The following is a 19,863-nucleotide window of genomic DNA, read 5'->3' as shown; positions in this document are numbered from 1 at the left end:
AGCTGTTCAACCCCCAGGTGTTCAATTCAATGAGGTTCAACCTCCAAGTTAAAAGGGGAGACAAATAAATATACCTTGGGATAAAAAGGGGGTTTATTTTTAAGGAAAAAAAAAGGGAATCGCTGAAAATCCCCCATTCATTTACATGGGGAAAAGTGAGCCAGAATCAGTATTCTTACCCTACTAATGTGTTTTCTGGGATTGAACTTGAGGAATCATGAACAAGGGATTCACATTGAACACCAGTGAGGTCAATCCAAAATTTACATCTTCATCCTTGCAGATTATATTATCGTTTAGAGATTGTTAAAATGTTTTATCAAATGTGGTTTCTTACCTGGATCGTAGTTGCACTTTGTTGCTTCTGTTTCAAATCATTCCTGACCAGGTATCCTCTGTAACCCGCTTGGATGGTGATGACCGCCTGTTCCTTGGCAGGGTCCACCAGGAAGTTACTCTTCACTCCACTTCTCTCAAGGCCAAAGTGAAACACGACATCGTAATAACGTGCAGATGTTATGGGGGTGGTTTTTAACATCATCCCGCACGATTCACCTTGATCATTGAGAGAGCGAGCTCGACTCAAATCCGAATCCTCTTTGGCTTTGGAGGTGTAACGTGATTCCTCCTGCAAATGGAAGACTGGACTTCTGACCTCTGAACAAAAGTCCCCATCGATGTACCGAGTGGTTAACGTATTATTTCCACTCTGTGTATTCTGCAGGTTCTTCCTTGTCTTATAGCCACGGTAGTTTGCCTGCAGAGAAAAAAAAATGAATCAATTCATTGCAGAAATCTCATTCACACAGAAACCATGAATGAGGAAACGGAGAATAAAAGTGGATCCTGCACGGTGACCAGGGAATTTAACTTGAATCGAGTAATAAAATCCAATAACAAATAAACGTTTGAATCTCAAGGTAATACATGTATTATACATCCTTTAACACCATGTGAGGGCTGGCAACATGGCCGAGAGGTGTGCACACTCGCCTCGGAGCTATCTCGAGTGGGTTTGAATCCTGACACAGCTATAATCTATCTTGCTGGTGTTTTGCAGTCATGGCGAGATATCAAGGTTTGTGCCGTCCTTCGGATCGATGTTAAGCTGGTTGTCCTATGTACTAGCATTCGTTGGTGGACGTTAAAGATCCCATGATGTATTCCATGAAGAAGAAGCGAGTTATCGCCGGCATTCTGAACAAATGACAAAATCCTGCCTTGACCACGTGTTGTGAGTGAGTGGGCTCGACTGTTTGGAGGTTCCTCGACACCGGGTAACACTGCTTACTATCTGGGCTCCAGACTCCTGAGTGTAGACTCGACAGTGTAGTTGCTGTCTGGGCAACAGCACTTGAACTATCCCACAAATTGATCAGCAAGTTTGCACGTTTCAGGTGAATCACCTTCTTCGCATTGGAAAGGGCAACATCAGGTGATTGTCGACTCCTCTGAAATTATGTTTTTTTCAGTCACGAGAAGTATTGTCATTGTGCGTGACATTAGGAAGAAGTTTTAAATATTCTCACCATCATCAGATTGTTCTATAATTTTGTTCAAAGTTCCCTTTTGATGAAGTGAAAATCAAAGTCCAACCATTGAAATAGTGCAAGTAAGAGCAGGCTATTCTCTATCACTGATGGTACCACATCACATATGACACTCATTCTCTCAAGAGGTGTTATGTGGGAAAATGAAACAAAGAAATATTGGATCAAAGGACTCAAACTGAATGACACCAAAACAGCAATGAGAGTCCGCTGTGACTCGACAGGGACACAGACATGTCAGGACACCAATGAAATTGTCTGCAAGGCTGAAGGTTTAAATTTTGGATTCACCTGATTGGTGTTCCCACAATCCCACCTGAGTTGGGGGACGTGCCGCCACTTCCAAGGATAATCTGAGTACAACGGCAACGCCTTTCTCACCACACTAAGCGGGGCATTTCCCGAAGAGGAATTTCTTCCTCACTCTCGATGCCAATCTCTGGGGCTTGCCCATGCTCTACCCTCGTAAATACTGAACGCCAAGTGAGGAGGCAGTAAGTACTATTTTTAATTTATTCCAGACGACTTGCCTGGGGTTTAACCGCCGAACTACCAGACTCCGACTGTGACAACAATTACACCAATTGAGATTCAAATCCTAACTCGATCTGCTAATCCTCCTGTTCAATTTTCTGTACAATTCTGTGTTTCCATTTCCTTTGTTCAAATCCACGACACCATCTGAGGTTCTTCAAGCTCAGAATGAGTGGGTCATTGTCAATTTGCACAAGTCAAGGATCTCGGGGACCATCGATGATGTCAGAATCTTCATAGAGCTTGTATTCAATCATGTGATCCAGGATGTGAGAAGACAACAATGTACTTAAACCTGAATTCCATGGACGGTCGTACACAATGGGCAAATCACCGTTCCGTACGTCTTCAACTTGTAACCCCAACTTACTGATCCGTGTTCTCTTCTTCTACCAAGATTGGTGTGGACAGAACTTGATTCCAATCAGTATGGACCGCACCTGATCTCCACATATGTATGTTGGGATTTGTACCTTTTTCTTAAAAGGTTTGTTTCTTTCCAACTCAATTCACTCGACTGTAGATAATTAAAATATATTCCTGCTTGGGACATTGTGTGTAAAATGAGGAAGTTTTAACCTTGAGTGATTCAAGGGAACATTGTGTAGCAGGATCTGGGAGGAAAACCTCTGATCTTCCTTCTCAGTTTGATATATATATATATATCACCAGGACATAAGCCAGCTGGTGATCCAGCTGGTCCTGGGATGAAATAAGTAAATTGTGCATTGGAATTTGCTGGAGATAAAATCGCCCATATATATGTGAGGGAGTGATTCAACCATTCGAATAGAGCACTCTCCATGTTACCTCAATTGCAAAATTGGTGTTCCTGGTGTTTCCTGCTCTCCGTGCGGCCGCATGTATTGATATATAATAAACAATTTTCTCTCAAGTACATCGACGTCTTCATGCCTTAGTAAAGGGTGATCGACGCCCCGACATATGTGCTGTTGATATATTTGCATCCATTCACAGCAGACGGTTCTACCATCAGTGAAAGGCAATGTCTGGATTTTGAACAATCTGAACTCCACTGGTTCGTACACATGATCAGATTCCAGGAATTTTTATTTTTTTGAAACAAGTCAGAAAGAAAAGCAAAAACAAACAAGAAAAAGTACAATCAGAGATTGCAGACCCTCGCTGGGACCTGCTTTGTGTGGTGTTTGTTTAATTTTGTTACATAATTAAGAGACATAATTAGAACTGCCGCTTTAAAACTGCTGGCAGTGATGACCGTGTACCAAGACGTCTTGCTTTGATGCAACCTTGCTTTGATTGGACACCTGAGCCTGACCCATGACCTTTTTTATTATTACTCAATTTAATTCAGAATGGGATTAAAATAAATTCAATTCAAATCAAATGGAAGACCAATTAGGTACAGTCATGCATCATCAGAAGGAACTTGAACAAGCAAAGATGAAGTCATCAGGAGGAACCTGGATGGGATTTACATTTCAGCTGTTACTCCTCTACCATCCATCCATCCATTTGGATCATACTCTGTGCAGAGCGTTGGTGCTGCCAAAGCAGTCTCCTTGGTTATTGGGCACAATCCTGGACGGGTCGCCACTCTGACGCAGGATACCAGAATGTTAGCACTCATTTTGCCGACCTTGGAAAGTTGACAGGTCGAGCTAACCCCACCTGGTATTAATTCAACGGCTGAGCAGGGTTTGAACTCAGGACCAAAGCCCTCCACACTTACCATTAAGCCAACACCAGGCATACTCCACCCTCAAACCAAAAATAATTCTGGCTGTCAGACCATGCATCCAATCAAGTTGAAATTTAAAACATGCATTCCCCATCAATACTACATCATAATTGTCAAGTTTCACAGCGATTGATTAAGCGGTTCGAGACAAAACATTATTTAATATATTCTTCAATCCAATATGACTGCCAAGGCATGTGACCGATGAAGTCATAATCTATGCTAATGAGAGGCAGTGTGTGTGTGTGTGTGTGTGTGTGTGTGTGTGTGTGTGTGTGTGTGTGTGTGTGTGTGTGTGTCCTCCATAACTCCAAAACTATAAAACCTTGCAGCATGACACTTTGCAAGCATATGAAGAAAACTCCAAGGAAGTTCAAGAGTGAACAATACGTGTTTGGGTTAATTAAAACATCCCATTTGAAGATAATTAACGGCCTTATTTAATTATTTCATTCATCAGGCGATCCTCAGCCACCTCATGGTCTGGGGTCCTAAAGGTCCCATGACACTCAAAAGTACGGAAATTGCATATATATATATATATATATAGAAAGTCATGCGCCGCTTAACGACATTCCGGGCAACGACGGATCGCATATTGGACGGAGCTGCCAGCTCTGAAAAAATAAAAAATGTAACTGAAAAATTCCTATTGCCGAGTGATGTAGTCTCGTATAAAAATAGCACATACAATTATGTACACTGTACAGTAAATAATACCTCATAATGATAATAAACGAGTGTGGCCCTGTAAAAATGCAATCGTTGAGGTCCATAAAATGTCATCGCAAAAAAACAGGATCGTGCTAAATCGGGATTCAAGGAAATCGCCTTTCAAACTGAACCAATGTTTGCACGTTTACCTTCGAGCAAGTAAATTACCTTTGAATTGAAGAATTCCGCGAATAAATCGTTGTTGTTAGTCGACATTAAAACACAAATTTATTTTTGGTGAAGCTTTTAATGTTGTTAAAACAATCGCACTGTTCCGAAAATATATCACAATTGACAGGTGCTCGTTTCTTCATTTGTAAATTAGAACATCGATGCAATGATTACATATTTATAAAATCCAAACGTTAATTATTCACCTTTCTATGATCTGTGCGAGAGGAGATTGTAAGCTGCTGCTAACAACACCGATGGCCGTCATGAACAGCACAAAGGTAAATCTAACGAGTCTTCCGTCTCTCTTGGATGTGTGTTACAACTGCCGACAGTATTCAGCACAGTAACATGCTGTACAGCTTTGTATCCGAGTTGCAATAGGCTACACCATATAGCCGAGGTGTCTCGGTTTGTGTAAGTACGATGATCGAAAATGAAAACGAAAAAAAAAATGATGTTCGCACAACGACGACGTCGCTTAACGACGCGTTTCTCAGAATGTAACCCCGTCGTTAAGTGGCGCATGACTATATATATATATATATATATATATATATATATATATATATATATATATATATATATATGTATGTCCTATAGGAGTTTTTCATCGTGATTTCTGATCTGACAATGTTTTTTCACAATAGTCGTTCTGTAAAATGTAAAATTAAAAAAACAAACCTCTTAGGGAACGCCCCTAAAAATTCTGCCGAAATCCACTGAACGACGCGTAACCCACATGACGTCATCTCCAGAACAACAAAGGCTGCACGTAAATTACTCGGGTGGGTGGTCTACGTGATTGTATTGGCTTCCTGTGTGTTTCCACATTCGATTGGTCGACTCAAACGTTTCGTTCATTTCTGCTTTAAAAAAATCAAACATTTGGTTTTGAATAATGGATGACATGGACTTTGATTTGTCTGGTAACGACAGTGAGTGTGAGAGAAATTTAGGATTTTGGTCTGAATCAGATGGAGAATTGTCGGATAATGTAGTCGTGGGAGGTGAAGTTCAGGCAGCTGGAAATGGAATACGGCCTTAGCAGTTCGAGCCTGAAGCAGGACAAGCAGAGGAAACTGGCGATGAAATTCCCGGAGTTCATGATGATCGGGAGGACATCGAAGCAAGACTTGGCAAGAACAACTGGTTAGACTAAATCCGATTCGTAATTGAATAATGTAAATTCGACTTGCATACTGCTCGATATCAGAAATATTTTAGTGAGGTGACGTGACCAGGGCAGCGCAGGGGACATGTTGCACCGTGGCGAATGAATCGTAAGCAAGGCCTGCGCATGTCATCGGCCGTATCTCTCCACGCATAAAGCGAAGCAATCTCGCTGTCCATATACGATGAAAACGTGTGCAGAACACACCTTGCGACACAATTGTCTGGAGTAGTCTGATAAATCTGACGTTCTGTTGCATTTATATTCATTTTATTCCTACTGTCGTCATGAAGCGCCAGTAGAAAACAATGAAGAAAAGAAAATAACAAAAGAAAGCTACAGCACGTCAGATTTATCGGACAAATCGGACGGACAACGGATTTATCGGACTGCCGACAATTTGTCCTTGTTTTTAAATCACACCAATAGCTAAAAACTTGCATTAGCATGCACACAATGTATAAGTCAATGTGTAAGAGTCCCCAGGCTATGAGGCCGTGTAATAGGACAGATAAATTTGTCTTTCATAGTTGTGCCAACATTTTTTCCCTTTTCTTTTATTAAAGCATTTTGGCTAAATGTTAATGAAAAGCAAGCCAATGGAAGCAGTACCTTCACTTTAGAATAAACCCATGTATGTTGAGTGCATCCATACCTGGCTTGCATGTATGTGGAATCGTACCTATCCCAGCAGGCTGGTTTCAACGAACAATTCAATAAGCTGCAAAATGTGGGTGCAGGTTTTTCACAAGGTTTGATTTTAAAATTATGTCCTTGCGCTTTGAAATGATGCAATATTAATCTTTAGTATTTTACTTGTATGTCCCTGTAAGTTTATTTTTTATGGAAAGGTTCAACAGTCACATTTTATATTTTGTGGACATGGTATAGCCCTTTATTGTGCGTACATCTATTGGATTTGTACACGACTACGACTAGGTAGTAAAGGGATAAATAATTGCTTCGTGATTGTTGTGCACACACGGCTCAGAAGCAGAATTTCTTTTCCGCGAAACAATCACAGGAATTAAGACGATCAGTGAGATAGCAAATAAATGCGCACAATGCATTTGTACGTACTTTATACGGCGCGCGACGTCTAATCAATCCACTCTGAGCAAGTCGAGTTCTGGAGATGACGTCAACAGACACGTGACCTGCGGGGTTCGCTGAACTCAACTTTTTTGAGGGGCGGGGCATAGCAAGTTGTGAAAAACACTACAAATGTTCGAAATATTGGTCTAATTATCCCATTATTGATTTTAAAAAAGAAACATGGGTGATTTCTTCACTCGGAAGGTCAAGTTAATATATAAAAAAAATAACCAGAATTTTTTTGAGTGTCATGGGACCTTTGAGGTGTTTCCTGGGTAACCTCGCTGGGGTCTGAAGCTGCCATGTTTTTTGGCCTGCAAGTAAGCTCCAGATTTGAAAGTATCAGCAGTTCCGACTCCCCCCAAAAATGTTGATTTGGACATTGCACAGGCGTTACCGGGTGCATAGTTGTGTCGAGGGCAATTGGTAATCGCTTGCCAAGCCAGGCGTTCCGTTTGAGTGCTTGAGCCACCTACCGAGTTGTGCAGTACAGTTCATGTCCTGATCGGGATGTTCAGTCGACAGTTACAACAAGGTGGAGGTACATTTACAGCACACACTGACGTGGTAAATATGGGTAGATTTGGATCTGTACAGACTCTCCGCGGGTGTGTGGACATCCCATGACTGTTACAGGTGCCGTTGTGACAAAGTTTCATCCCGTATCTTATGGAGGTTCCATCAGGTTTTCCTTTGTCCTCGTGACTGTTTCTAAAGCATTTGGTTATCGGATTTGCTTTACAAAGGTCATATGTTTCCCTTTGTCAATTTCAAAGGAAAATATACTTCATCACGCCCAATTTCAAAGCCGTTTGCCATATTTACGTGTTTCCTAAATTACCGAGCCAATTTTTTTCCACCCATCACACGCATCTGTTTAAAAGGAACAATGTTTGTAAAGATATCCCTGAAACGTCGATATAAATGTGACGTTGTTTTTCGGTGAAAGCTACTCAAGGTTTTGTGTGTATACACGTATGTGGGAGTTGCTGTTGTTGCCTGCTATCTCCACATGAAGGTTGGGTTCATCAGGAGGTGAAACAGAGACCCACTAGGTCTCACAGTGTGTGTGTGTGTGTGTGTGTGTGTGTGTGTGTGTGTGTGTGTGTGTGTGTGTGTGTGTGTGTGTGTGTGTGTGTGTGTGTGTGTGTGTGTGTGTGTGTGTGTGTCGTTGATTGGTATCTACATATGCGAGTTTCAGGATGTGGAATGGAGTCCTCCCAGGATGGGCTTAAAGTATCCACCTTCATTTTGTTAAGGGGTCACGATGCATGGACCAAGGTGTGAAGTTTTCTGTTCTCAAAGTTTTGTGCCAAGGGCTCTCTTTCGGATCATCACTGATCCCCGGACAGCTTCCAACTGTCATTTTTTTTTTTTTGTAATGTTCCCAGGGATGGTTTTTCGGTCACCTGTAAAGTAGTTCTGGGGAGCTTATGGGATGGCGCGTCGTCTGTCCACAAATACTTGCAACTTCTCAGAGTACATATATGATTTCAATGAAAATTGACCACAACCTTCATCACCCGTGATGGCATTAAAAAAACGGGGTCTGAAGGGGTCTACAGAGGGAGTTTATGGGGGGGGGTGGGGGGAGAGTGGGTTGCCTCCCAAAAAAGGTATTTGCTTTCTTTGCTGAAGCCACAGACACACAATTTCGATGAAACTTGACGACAACCTTCATCACCCGTGATGTACCAAGGTTTGTTCACAGCATTAAAAAACATATCCATAGGTATTTACTTTCTTCTCCTTTATATATTTTGTGGGTCATCCATGCCGACCAGTGGTTGCCTGGTTATCTTATTCAGCCACTACCAGGTGAGTACCCAGGGGTACTGCCCCTATGTTTAATATCTCTCTGAGGATTTTTGTCATCATTCCTGTAGGTCCAGCTATCACTGGGACAACTTTGGCATTTCTCATCTTCCAGGGGCTTCTCACTTCATTCGTGAGGTCTTGGTGTTTGGTCATTTTCTTGATTTCTGCATCGTTTAGTCCAAAATCACTGTTATTAACACCTTAATAAGCAATGGCTTCTCTTTTTTTGTACCTACGTATGATATCTGATCGCAACGCTTTGTTTTCGATGTTGACGCTCGATGGGATCATTAAGTCAGATGTGAGCGGAAGGTACTTCCATGCTTTTAGTGATTGCTTTTGGTTCTTGTTCCCACAAATTTTCTGGAACTGGGATATCAAAGGTTTTGCAAATGTGCCAGCAGATTACTTTACAAACGATGTTGTGACGTTGTGTGAACAACTGTTCTGACATGAGTTTGTTTTTGTGTGTGTTTGGTCATTATATAAGCATAATATAACATATAAGCATAATATAACATATCATTCTCTTTACTAACCCCACATCCACCCCTCACCTACTTCTCTTCTTAATTTTTTTAATATCACTCTCTCCCCCCCCTCCCCCTTTTCCTCCTCGCATCCATCCCTCCCTCGATATAGCAACATTTGGTGAGGCATTGCTCTCCCCACCTCCCTCACACCCTTTCTTCGCTCTTCCCCCTTCCGTACTTCCCCTGCCTCTTGCCCCCTCCCCCACCCCCTTTCTTTGCTCTTCCCCCTTCCATACTTCAACCTCCCTCCTGCCTCCTCTCTCTCCCCTCCCTCTCTTTCCCAACCCTCCCTCTCTCAACACCCCTCCTTAATACCACCTATCAGCGAAGTGATGGGTTGTACATGCCAGTCATCAATAAAACATTCCACATTAGTAGTCACGTCTCAATCCGACAAGCGGTTGAGGAGAAAAACACAAAAGTTCTGTGCAGACAAACAAACAAACAGACAAACAGACAGACAGACAGAAAGAAAAATCGTGGCGCACGACACTTGGCGAATTAGTTGACCTTTCCAGTGTGGTGGTCCAAGCTGTAATGTCATGGAATGTGTGGTGTTTATTTATTCGTACATCAATAAAATGACGCGACGTCACAAATAACAATTATCAGGCGCGCGTTGTCATGGTAACGACAGCAGATTGAAAATTTTCACAACTCATTTAAAGCCACCATGTGACATTCAACAACTTATCATCGGTGCTTGTTGCCTTCATTCTGATTGTAGAAAATATTTGAAAATACCTAGGAACATTGCTTTTCAACCAGCTTTACGATCCCGTTATCAAGTTTGAAATATGTTGTAAAACAAAAATATGTGTTTTATATGTGTGTTTTTCATGTTTTGGGTGACCCTGACCTTGACCTTGGGTCAATTTCGATCAAACTTTGTACACATGTTAACATTACATGCATAAATAGACAGTATAAGTTTCAATATAATAAGTGCAAAACTGTTTTTGAGAAATAGCCATGTGTAATTCACAAAATTCTCCATTGGTTTGTAATGGGCGATAATTTTAAGTGATGCAGAATCCAGATCCTCATCTTGAACATCACCAAAAGTCACATATCTTTTTGCACTGTGGATTTCTATCAGCTATTAAAATTTCATCCAAATCGGTTAAGAATTGTGACCTGTAGAACGAAGAGAATTTTTAGCAGCGTCTCGCGTAGCGAACGCTGCTCAGAGAGCTCGGCGTTGTTGTTGTTGTTGTTCTTCTTCTTCTTCTTCTTCTTGTGAAGACAAAACCTTAATCTCTAGGACTCGGCTCTTGTATATACAAGATCCGGATCTCCTTAAATACTGAGCACATGTACACATCCTCACATAGACGGTGCCTTTTGAGAGCGTCTATCATGAACTTTTAAATATATTCGGACATTTGCTTTAAAGTTTCGAAAAGTTCACGTTACTATTTAAAGATTATTCCATTTATCGTCTTGTAATTTCGTAAATACATGATTTATTTCGTAAATACATGATATATCGTAAATACGTAAATACATTATGATGGGTCTCGCTATTGGCTTCATCAAGGCACGTGACAAAATATCGGAAGTTGTTGTTGTTGTTGTGTTTTTATTTTATTTATTTTTTTAGCCGACAAAACCTTTAGGACGCTGCTCTTGGACACATTTGTCCTTGTTTTTAAATCACACCAATAGCTAAAAACTTTGATGTCATACGCTTGCGAAAACTGTGCATAATTTGTACCAACATGCATTTTAAAACATTTAGATATTCCATTGAAGTTTGTTTTGGCGTTAACAGGAAGTCGCTATGACTTCCGGTCACTGAGTTATGTCCAAAAATGTGTTTTCACGTTGTGTGACGTCACGTCGTGATGTTTAGTTTGATTAAGACGGGGTTTGGACGCGGACCGTCTCAGGTGGATTGCCTATCAGGTGTAAAAATTTAAGAACGACTGGTCCAGCGATTTGGGCTGTAGACGACCAGACAAACAAACAAACAAACCAACAAACGGAACAGACCAACATACTTGATAAAATCGAAGATTTCGCCAAGTAAAAATGGATCCAGATACAATACACTCAACTTTGATGAGAGTAAATATCTAAATCTATTATTGCAGGAGAGAAATGAAAGATTTCTTCATCAAAACCAACAGTGAACTGTTTGGCATTCCCATCTGAACCCAACAGTGAACTGTTTGGCTTTCCCATCTGAACCCAACAGGAAACTGCTTGGCATTCCCATCTGAACCCAAGGCTCATGATGTGAGAAATGCAGATTCAAATACATAACAGGATGTTGGTTTGTTCCTGGTCTGATTAACGTTCGCATAATTCAGATAAAGGGACTCCGGTGTGTTATTATGTGATGGAGATGAAAGAGGTGAGAGATGAAAAAGGTGAGAGGGGAAAAAGGTGAGAGGTGAAAAAGGTGAGAGGTGAAAAAGGTGAGAGGTGAAAAAGGTGAGGTGAAAAAGGTGAGAGGGGAAAAAGGTGAGAGGTGAAAAAGGTGAGAGGTATCTCACTCTTCCTCACTCGATATCACTTGGAGAACCTTGGAAGTCTTGAGTGTACCTTTACACAAATTACAAGGGTATCTGTAAATAACGGGGAGGTCAGAGGCGGAGTGATGAGGGGATTGGTGGAGCCACTGCCCCGAGTGAGAAAGCAAGGGGGCATTACATCATAACCCCAAAAATAATCACTAAACAGAACACAAATTACAATACAACGTCCTGGTGTAAACACAATATGTAACTTTCAGAAATGTTTTATATTTTAAATGCTGTTGATCGTTTACGAATCCCTTCCATCTGGATATCCGATCATTTCAGTGGAAGAAATTGGCAAGTTGGTAATTATGGCGCTGTGTTTAAAAATCTCTTCTCATCTCCGTGTCTTGTGAAGCGTCGAGTGGTTATGCACACACGAGGAGGATGATTTTGAGGTTGAAACTCTCATCAGATCAATCGTCAAAGTGACGATCAGCTTAGACTGAATCACCAATGAAACAAATAAAACGTTCCAACAGTTTGCTCCATGTCTTGAGGAAAGTGATGAGCAGGGAGGTGAGCATTTGTAGCACTCTCCCAGACTCGCTGTCCCCCGACTCTGCCCTGTCCCCACCCCGTCCCTCGTCGATCTGCCACTGAAGACCCTTGGCCCCAGGTACCACACACCCTCACTACACCACTGGGTGAGATGAATGTGTTTTCTGGGATTGAATTGAGGAATCATGAACAAGGGATTCACATTGGAACACCAGCGAGGTCAATCCAAAATTTACATCTTCAGCCCTGCAGATTATTTCATAGTTTAGAGATTGTTTAAATGTTTTATCAAATGTGGTTTCTTACCTGGATCGTAGTTGCACTTTGTTGCTTCTGTTTCAAATCATTCCTGACCAGGTATCCTCTGTAACCCGCTTGGATGGTGATGACCGCCTGTTCCTTGGCAGGGTCCACCAGGAAGTTACTCTTCACTCCATTTCTCTCAAGGCCAAAGTGAAACACGACATCGTAATAACGTGCAGATGTTATGGGGGTGGTTTTCAACATCATCCCGCACGATTCACCTTGATCATTGAGAGAGCGAGCTCGACTCAAATCCGAATCCTCTTTGGCTTTGGAGGTGTAACGTGATCCCTCCTGCAAATGGAAGACTGGACTTCTGACCTCTGAACAAAAGTCCCCATCGATGTACTGAGTGGTTAACGTATTATTTCCACTCTGTGTATTCTGCAGGTTCTTCCTTGTCTTATAGCCACGGGAGTTTGCCTGCAGAGAGAGAAAAAAATCAATTCATTGCAGAAATCTCATTCACACAGAAACCATGAATGAGGAAACGGAGAATAAAAGTGGATCCTGCATGGTGACCATGGATTTGAACTTGTAGTGAGTAATAAAATCCAATAACAAATCAACGTTTGAATCTCAAGGTAATACATGTATTATACATCCTTTAACACCATGTGAGGGCTGGCAACATGGCCGAGAGGTGTGCACACTCGCCTCGGAGCTATCTCGAGTGAGTTTGAATCCTGACACAGCTATAACCTGTCTTGCTGGTGTTTTGCAGTCATGGCGAGATATCAAAGGGAGTGCCTTCCCTCAGATAGATGTTAAGCTGGTTGTCCCATTTACCAGCATTCGTTGGGAGACGTTAAAGATCCCATGATGTATTCCATGAAGAAGAAGCGAGTTATCGCCGGCACTCTGAACAAATGACAAAATCCTGCCTTGACCGTGTGTAGTGAGTGAGTGGGCTCGTCTGTTTGGAGGTTCCTTGATACTGGGTAACACTGCTTACTATCTGGGCTCCAGACTCCTGAGTGTAGACTCGACAGTGAAGTTGCTGTCTGGGTAACAGCACTTGAACTATCCACAAATTGATCAGCAAGTTTGCACGTTTCAGGTGAATCACCTTCTTCGCATTGGAAAGGGCAACATCAGGTGATTGTCTACTCATCTGAAATTATGTTTTTTTCACTCATGGGAAAGTATTGTCATTGTGCGTGACATTAGGAAGAAGTTTTAAATATTCTCACCATCATCAGATTATTCTATAATTTTGTTCAAAATTCCCTTTTGATGAAGTGAAAATCCAAGTCCAACCATTGAAATAGTGCAAGTAAGAGCAGGCTATTCTCTATCACCGATGGTACCACATCACATATGACACTCATTCTCTAAAGAGGTGTTATGTGGGAAAATAAAACAAATAAATATTGGATCAAAGGACTCAAACTGCATGACACCAAAACACCAATGAGAGTCAGCTGTGACTCGACAGGGACACAGACATGGCAGGTCACCAATTAAATCGTCTGCAGTGCTGAAGGTTTAAATTTTGGATTCACCTGATTGGTGCTCCCACAATCTCACCTGAGTTTGGGGGACGTGCCATCACTTCCCGGGGTAATCTGGGTACAACAGCATCGCCTTTCTCACCACACTCAGCGGGGCATTTCCCGAAGAGGAATTTCCTCCTCACTCTCGATGCCAATCTCTGGGGCTTGTCTGTGTTCAACCCTCGTAAATACTGAACGCCAAGTGAGGAGGCAGTAAGTACTATTTTTAATTTATTCAGGACGACTCAACTGGAGTTTGAACCGCCGAGCTCCCAGACTTGGACCGTGACACCAATTACACCAATTGAGATTCAAATCCTAACTCGATCTGCTCATCCTCCTGTTAAATTTTTCTGTACAATTCTGTGTTTCCATTTCCTTTTTTCAAATCCTCGACACCATCTGAGGTTCTTCAAGCTCAGAATGAGTGGCTCATTGTCAATTTGCACAAGTCGAGGATATCGAGGACCATCAATTATGTAAGAATCTTCATAGAGCTTGAATTCAATCATGTGATCCAGGATGTGAGAAGACAACAATGTACTTAAACCTGAATTCCATGGACGGTCGTACACAATGGGCAAATCACCATTCCGTACGACTTGAACTTGTAACCCCAACTTACTGATCCGTGTTCTCAAACAAACCCATCCCAAAATGTAAACCCTATGTACATCTCCCCATCTCATAGCTTGATGGTTCGTGAAAATGAAATGTTGGAAGTGCTGCTCTTACCTGGATAGTTGTGGCACTTTTGTGCTGTTTTTGTAAGTCATTCCCCATGACGAGGCCTTTGTACGATGCTTGAACAGCACCGACTTCACCGTTGTTTGTAGAACCTCGCAAGACGCTCTTGTTCATCCTTGTTCCACATGAATTGTTGGTCACGTGATAAACCATGATCGGGCTGACAGCATTTACCAGCGCTACTTCTCTGTTGAACTCGGAATATGCATTTTCAAGCAAGTCTCTCACTTGGGATTGAAAATTTTCATTCCCTTTCCCTACATTCATGATTGCTCGAGCATTTCCTTGATGCGAGTGTTTCACCGATTTGTGTGGAGATATCAATGACACTCGTTTGTTCAACCTCTTGCCAGACTGGTAACAATAACTCTGGTTAAGGTTATTATATAATTGGGATAGCCCAAGAGACGGAGTGTTTTCCCTGTGGTTCCAGGGTCCCTTGTCGTTCTGCTGCTTGTGAAGTTCTCCACGTGGGCAGGAACAACGGCACGGTTTAACAATCTGCTGGTTTCTGCGACACGGTTGAACACGCTGTCGCAGATTCGTCAAGGCATGGTGATCTGTTTGGGAGAGGTGAGGGTGAGGGGTGGGGGTACATTGCTGTGTTACTGAGATAAACATTATTGTAATTATCAACTTTCATGGTAAGTGAACGCAATTCCAAGTCAATTACAGGAGGGTTAACTTACTGTCGGTTTGACTCCAACAGCTCCTCTCTTCACGAAACGTCTTGAAAGCAAGTAATGTCTGCAAGACACATAACAGCAACAACAATACAAGAGCTATCGTGTGCAGCCTGTGGCTGCCGGTTGCATCATTCTGGGGGTGTGGATGTGCCGGTGATGCCGGGCCCTCTATCACCAGCACACTGGTACTCATTTCGTCGACGTCAGAAGGATGGCAGGTTGAGTCAACCCCACCTTTGTTAATTCAACAGCCGACAGGGGCTCAAACTCAAGACCCTAAGATCTTAAGCCAGCCACCTTAACCATTAAGACAACACCAGGTTTACCACAATACAATTTAAAACAATGATCCTCACTTCCTGTGATTTCCATCAAATTCGACACATTTTAAACAAAACTTCAGGAAAAAGTACATTTGACTTGTTCGGTTTGCATCGTTTCCACATTCCATTCTGTATTCAAGCAACGAATGTGATCCCGTTGGATTATCCTGACGATAATTCAGGGTCCGGTGTTTGTGTGTTTGTTCGTCAAGCTACTCCTCCACCAGTTCTGGGCTCATTACATCCAGAGCCGTCAGTTGCTTATCCACTGCCCAAATCAAGGTATGCGTCAGAAGAACGTGTTGCATGCTTGGAGCAACATCACCTGGAGGGCGGGAACTCTGCTCGTCTAGACAACAATAAGCTTTTTCATCCGTCCGTCCGTCCATGTGCTACACTCCTTTCCACCCATTGTTTGGACAGCCATCCTGACTCAATGCACAGTTGTAACCTGGATAATCACACGGCTGCCATGTTGGTCCCTTGAAAAGCCAAAGATATCCTTGGAGCTGTCATTCAAAATCACCTTCACCTCCCCACAAGATTTCCCTTCAGTGAAATAACGAAAGCGACTGTTGAAAGGATCTTCAAATATCGAGAGGTTGGAGCCAATGAGCATAATGAGCCTTGTGAAAACCACAGTACATAAAGGCCTCAGGCTTCAGTCCTTCGGTTTCACTCCCAGGGAGTAAAGCCTGGTGTTGGCTTTGTGGTTCGGGTGGTGGCTTGGGATCCTGGGGTCCTGAGTTCAAGCCCGGTTGGCCGTTGAATTAATACATCAGGGGGTTGACTCAGCCTGTCATCCTTCTGAGGTCGGCGAAATGAGTACCAGTGTGTCCTGGTAGAGGGGCACTGCATCAGCGACACAGTCAAGCTTCCAGGAAATGATAGCTTCCATGGCAGCAAAGCTTCCATATGCAAGAGGAAGAAGGAGACTCTGATGGTATCAGTTCATTTTCCAGTACAATTTAAATCTATCTGAGCGATATAACCAGGATGTGTTACACATGCACATCGGCAGTGGGAATGTTTTTGCTTCAAACCCGGGGTTTGTTTTTTCAGGAGCGATCGAGGCAGTGGTCTGTTGCCTATGCACTGCCCAAATACCTATGTGGTATTCTCTCGAGCAAGGACATTACCAGGGAGGTTCCACGCCAGTTATGTGAATCTTAATGAAGCCAGATTTCTCTGTCTGTCAGTGTGTCCAACACTCTTTTTGCCGGGATGTCATTACGGCGTCACCTCGACTGCTAAACGAGGCTTCTCTGGACGTGCACATCATCCCGCCATCCAGCACTCAACCAGTTCCATTCCTTCACCGACGACAGTTTAACATCATAACCCATGTACAGCGCCTAAAGAAGGTCGACACCACCTTTAAAAATTTCACCTTTTGTTACCTTCTAACCTGGAATTAAATTACATTAAATCAGACTTATTCCACCTTTATTTACACATCGGATCCCACAACTTCCAAGTGAAAAACAAATTCCACAAATTTCACAAAATTAATTAAAGATACAAAGCTCGTATAAGGTAACAAAAGGTGAAGGTTGTTCAAGGGGGTGGAGGCTTTCTCCAGGTGCTGTACCTGACTCGATACGAGTCAGATTTTTCAAGTTGTAAACAATAAACGATGTAACATCTGATACCTGGGAACATAAAACAAATCTCTCATATTGTTTTCTGGTGAATAATTGTGTTTAACTACAATTAACACTGAGTTGTACACAGTGTACACAGTGAGTGAGTCGGTGGACGAGTGAGTAAGTCTGTGGGTGAGTCAGTGGACGAGTCAATCAGAAAGATCTTTACATATTTGATGTTGTTGAATCTTTAGATGTTGAACCAAATATTTCTGGAATAAAAAAATAATTTCAAATTTAACTTAATAAATGATTTCTGTGCTGCTCTGTTCCTGTGTTCCTGTGTTCCATCTCCTGCTCTGTTCCTGTGTTTATATCATCATCATCATATTGTGTGCAGCACCTTTCCAGCACACCTAGAGAGGACTAAACATGTATACCAGCACACCGAGAGAGGACTAAACATGTATACCAGCACACCGAGAGAGGACTAAACATGTATACCAGCACACCAAGAGAGGACTAAACATGTATACCAGCACACCGAGAGAGGACTAAACATGTATACCAGCACACCGAGAGAGGACTAAACATGTATACCAGCACACCGAGAGAGGACTAAACATGTATACCAGCACACCTAGAGAGGACTAAACATGTATACCAGCACACCGAGAGAGGACTAAACATGAATACCAGCACACCGAGAGAGGACTAAACATGTATACCAGCACACCGAGAGAGGACTAAACATGAATACCAGCACACCTAGAGAGGACTAAACATGTATACCAGCACACCGAGAGAGGACTAAACATGAATACCAGCACACCAAGAGAGGACTAAACATGTATACCAGCACACCGAGAGAGGACTAAACATGTATACCAGCACACCGAGAGAGGACTAAACATGTATACCAGCACACCGAGAGAGGACTAAACATGTATACCAGCACACCTAGAGAGGACTAAACATGTATACCAGCACACCGAGAGAGGACTAAACATGAATACCAGCACACCGAGAGAGGACTAAACATGTATACCAGCACACCGAGAGAGGACTAAACATGTATACCAGCACACCGAGAGAGGACTAAACATGTATACCAGCACACCTAGAGAGGACTAAACATGTATACCAGCACACCTAGAGAGGACTAAACATGTATACCAGCACACCGAGAGAGGACTAAACATGTATACCAGCACACCGAGAGAGGACTAAACATGTATACCAGCACACCGAGAGAGGACTAAACATGTATACCAGCACACCTAGAGAGGACTAAACATGTATACCAGCACACCGAGAGAGGACTAAACATGTATACCAGCACACCGAGAGAGGACTAAACATGTATACCAGCACACCGAGAGAGGACTAAACATGTATACCAGCACACCGAGAGAGGACTAAACATGTATACCAGCACACCGAGAGAGGACTAAACATGTATACCAGCACACCGAGAGAGGACTAAACATGTATACCAGCACACCTAGAGAGGACTAAACATGTGTACCAGCACACCGAGAGAGGACTAAACATGTATACCAGCACACCGAGAGAGGACTAAACATGTATACCAGCACACCGAGAGAGGACTAAACATGAATACCAGCACACCGAGAGAGGACTAAACATGTATACCAGCACACCTAGAGAGGACTAAACATGTATACCAGCACACCGAGAGAGGACTAAACATGTATAGCAGCACACCGAGAGAGGACTAAACATGTATACCAGCACACCGAGAGAGGACTAAACATGTATACCAGCACACCGAGAGAGGACTAAACATGTATACCAGCACACCTAGAGAGGACTAAACATGTATACCAGCACACCTAGAGAGGACTAAACATGAATACCAGCACACCTAGAGAGGACTAAACATGTATACCAGCACACCTAGAGAGGACTAAACATGTATACCAGCACACCTAGAGAGGACTAAACATGAATACCAGCACACCAAGAGAGGACTAAACATGTATACCAGCACACCTAGAGAGGACTAAACATGTATACCAGCACACCGAGAGAGGACTAAACATGTATACCAGCACACCTAGAGAGGACTAAACATGTATACCAGCACACCGAGAGAGGACTAAACGTGTATACCAGCACACCTAGAGAGGACTAAACATGAATACCAGCACACCTAGAGAGGACTAAACATGTATACCAGCACACCGAGAGAGGACTAAACATGTATACCAGCACACCGAGAGAGGACTAAACATGTATACCAGCACACCTAGAGAGGACTAAACATGTATACCAGCACACCTAGAGAGGACTAAACATGTATACCAGCACACCTAGAGAGGACTAAACATGTATACCAGCACACCTAGAGAGGACTAAAC

General features: G+C 42.6%; 1 protein-coding gene across 1 annotated transcript in view; it reads right to left on the bottom strand.

Annotated features, from left to right (window-relative positions):
- Window positions 1-319: 319 nt before the first annotated feature.
- Window positions 320-19,863, bottom strand: part of LOC147025484 (uncharacterized) — a 33,369-nt gene continuing 13,825 nt past the window's right edge. The window contains exons 7-10 of the mRNA XM_085887085.1: window positions 15,574-15,631; window positions 14,873-15,444; window positions 12,645-13,064; window positions 320-757 (exon numbers count right to left, since the gene is read on the bottom strand). Coding sequence (XP_085743211.1) covers window positions 320-757; window positions 12,645-13,064; window positions 14,873-15,444; window positions 15,574-15,631 — 1,488 coding nt within the window. The remainder of the gene's footprint in view (window positions 758-12,644; window positions 13,065-14,872; window positions 15,445-15,573; window positions 15,632-19,863) is intronic.

The sequence above is a fragment of the Eptatretus burgeri genome, chromosome 6, assembly GCF_056783735.1.
Source record: "Eptatretus burgeri isolate ZD-2024b chromosome 6, Ebu_testis_v1, whole genome shotgun sequence".
In the NCBI taxonomy this organism is placed as follows: Eukaryota; Metazoa; Chordata; class Myxini; order Myxiniformes; family Myxinidae; genus Eptatretus; species Eptatretus burgeri.
This window is presented reverse-complemented; position numbering and strand designations above follow the sequence as displayed.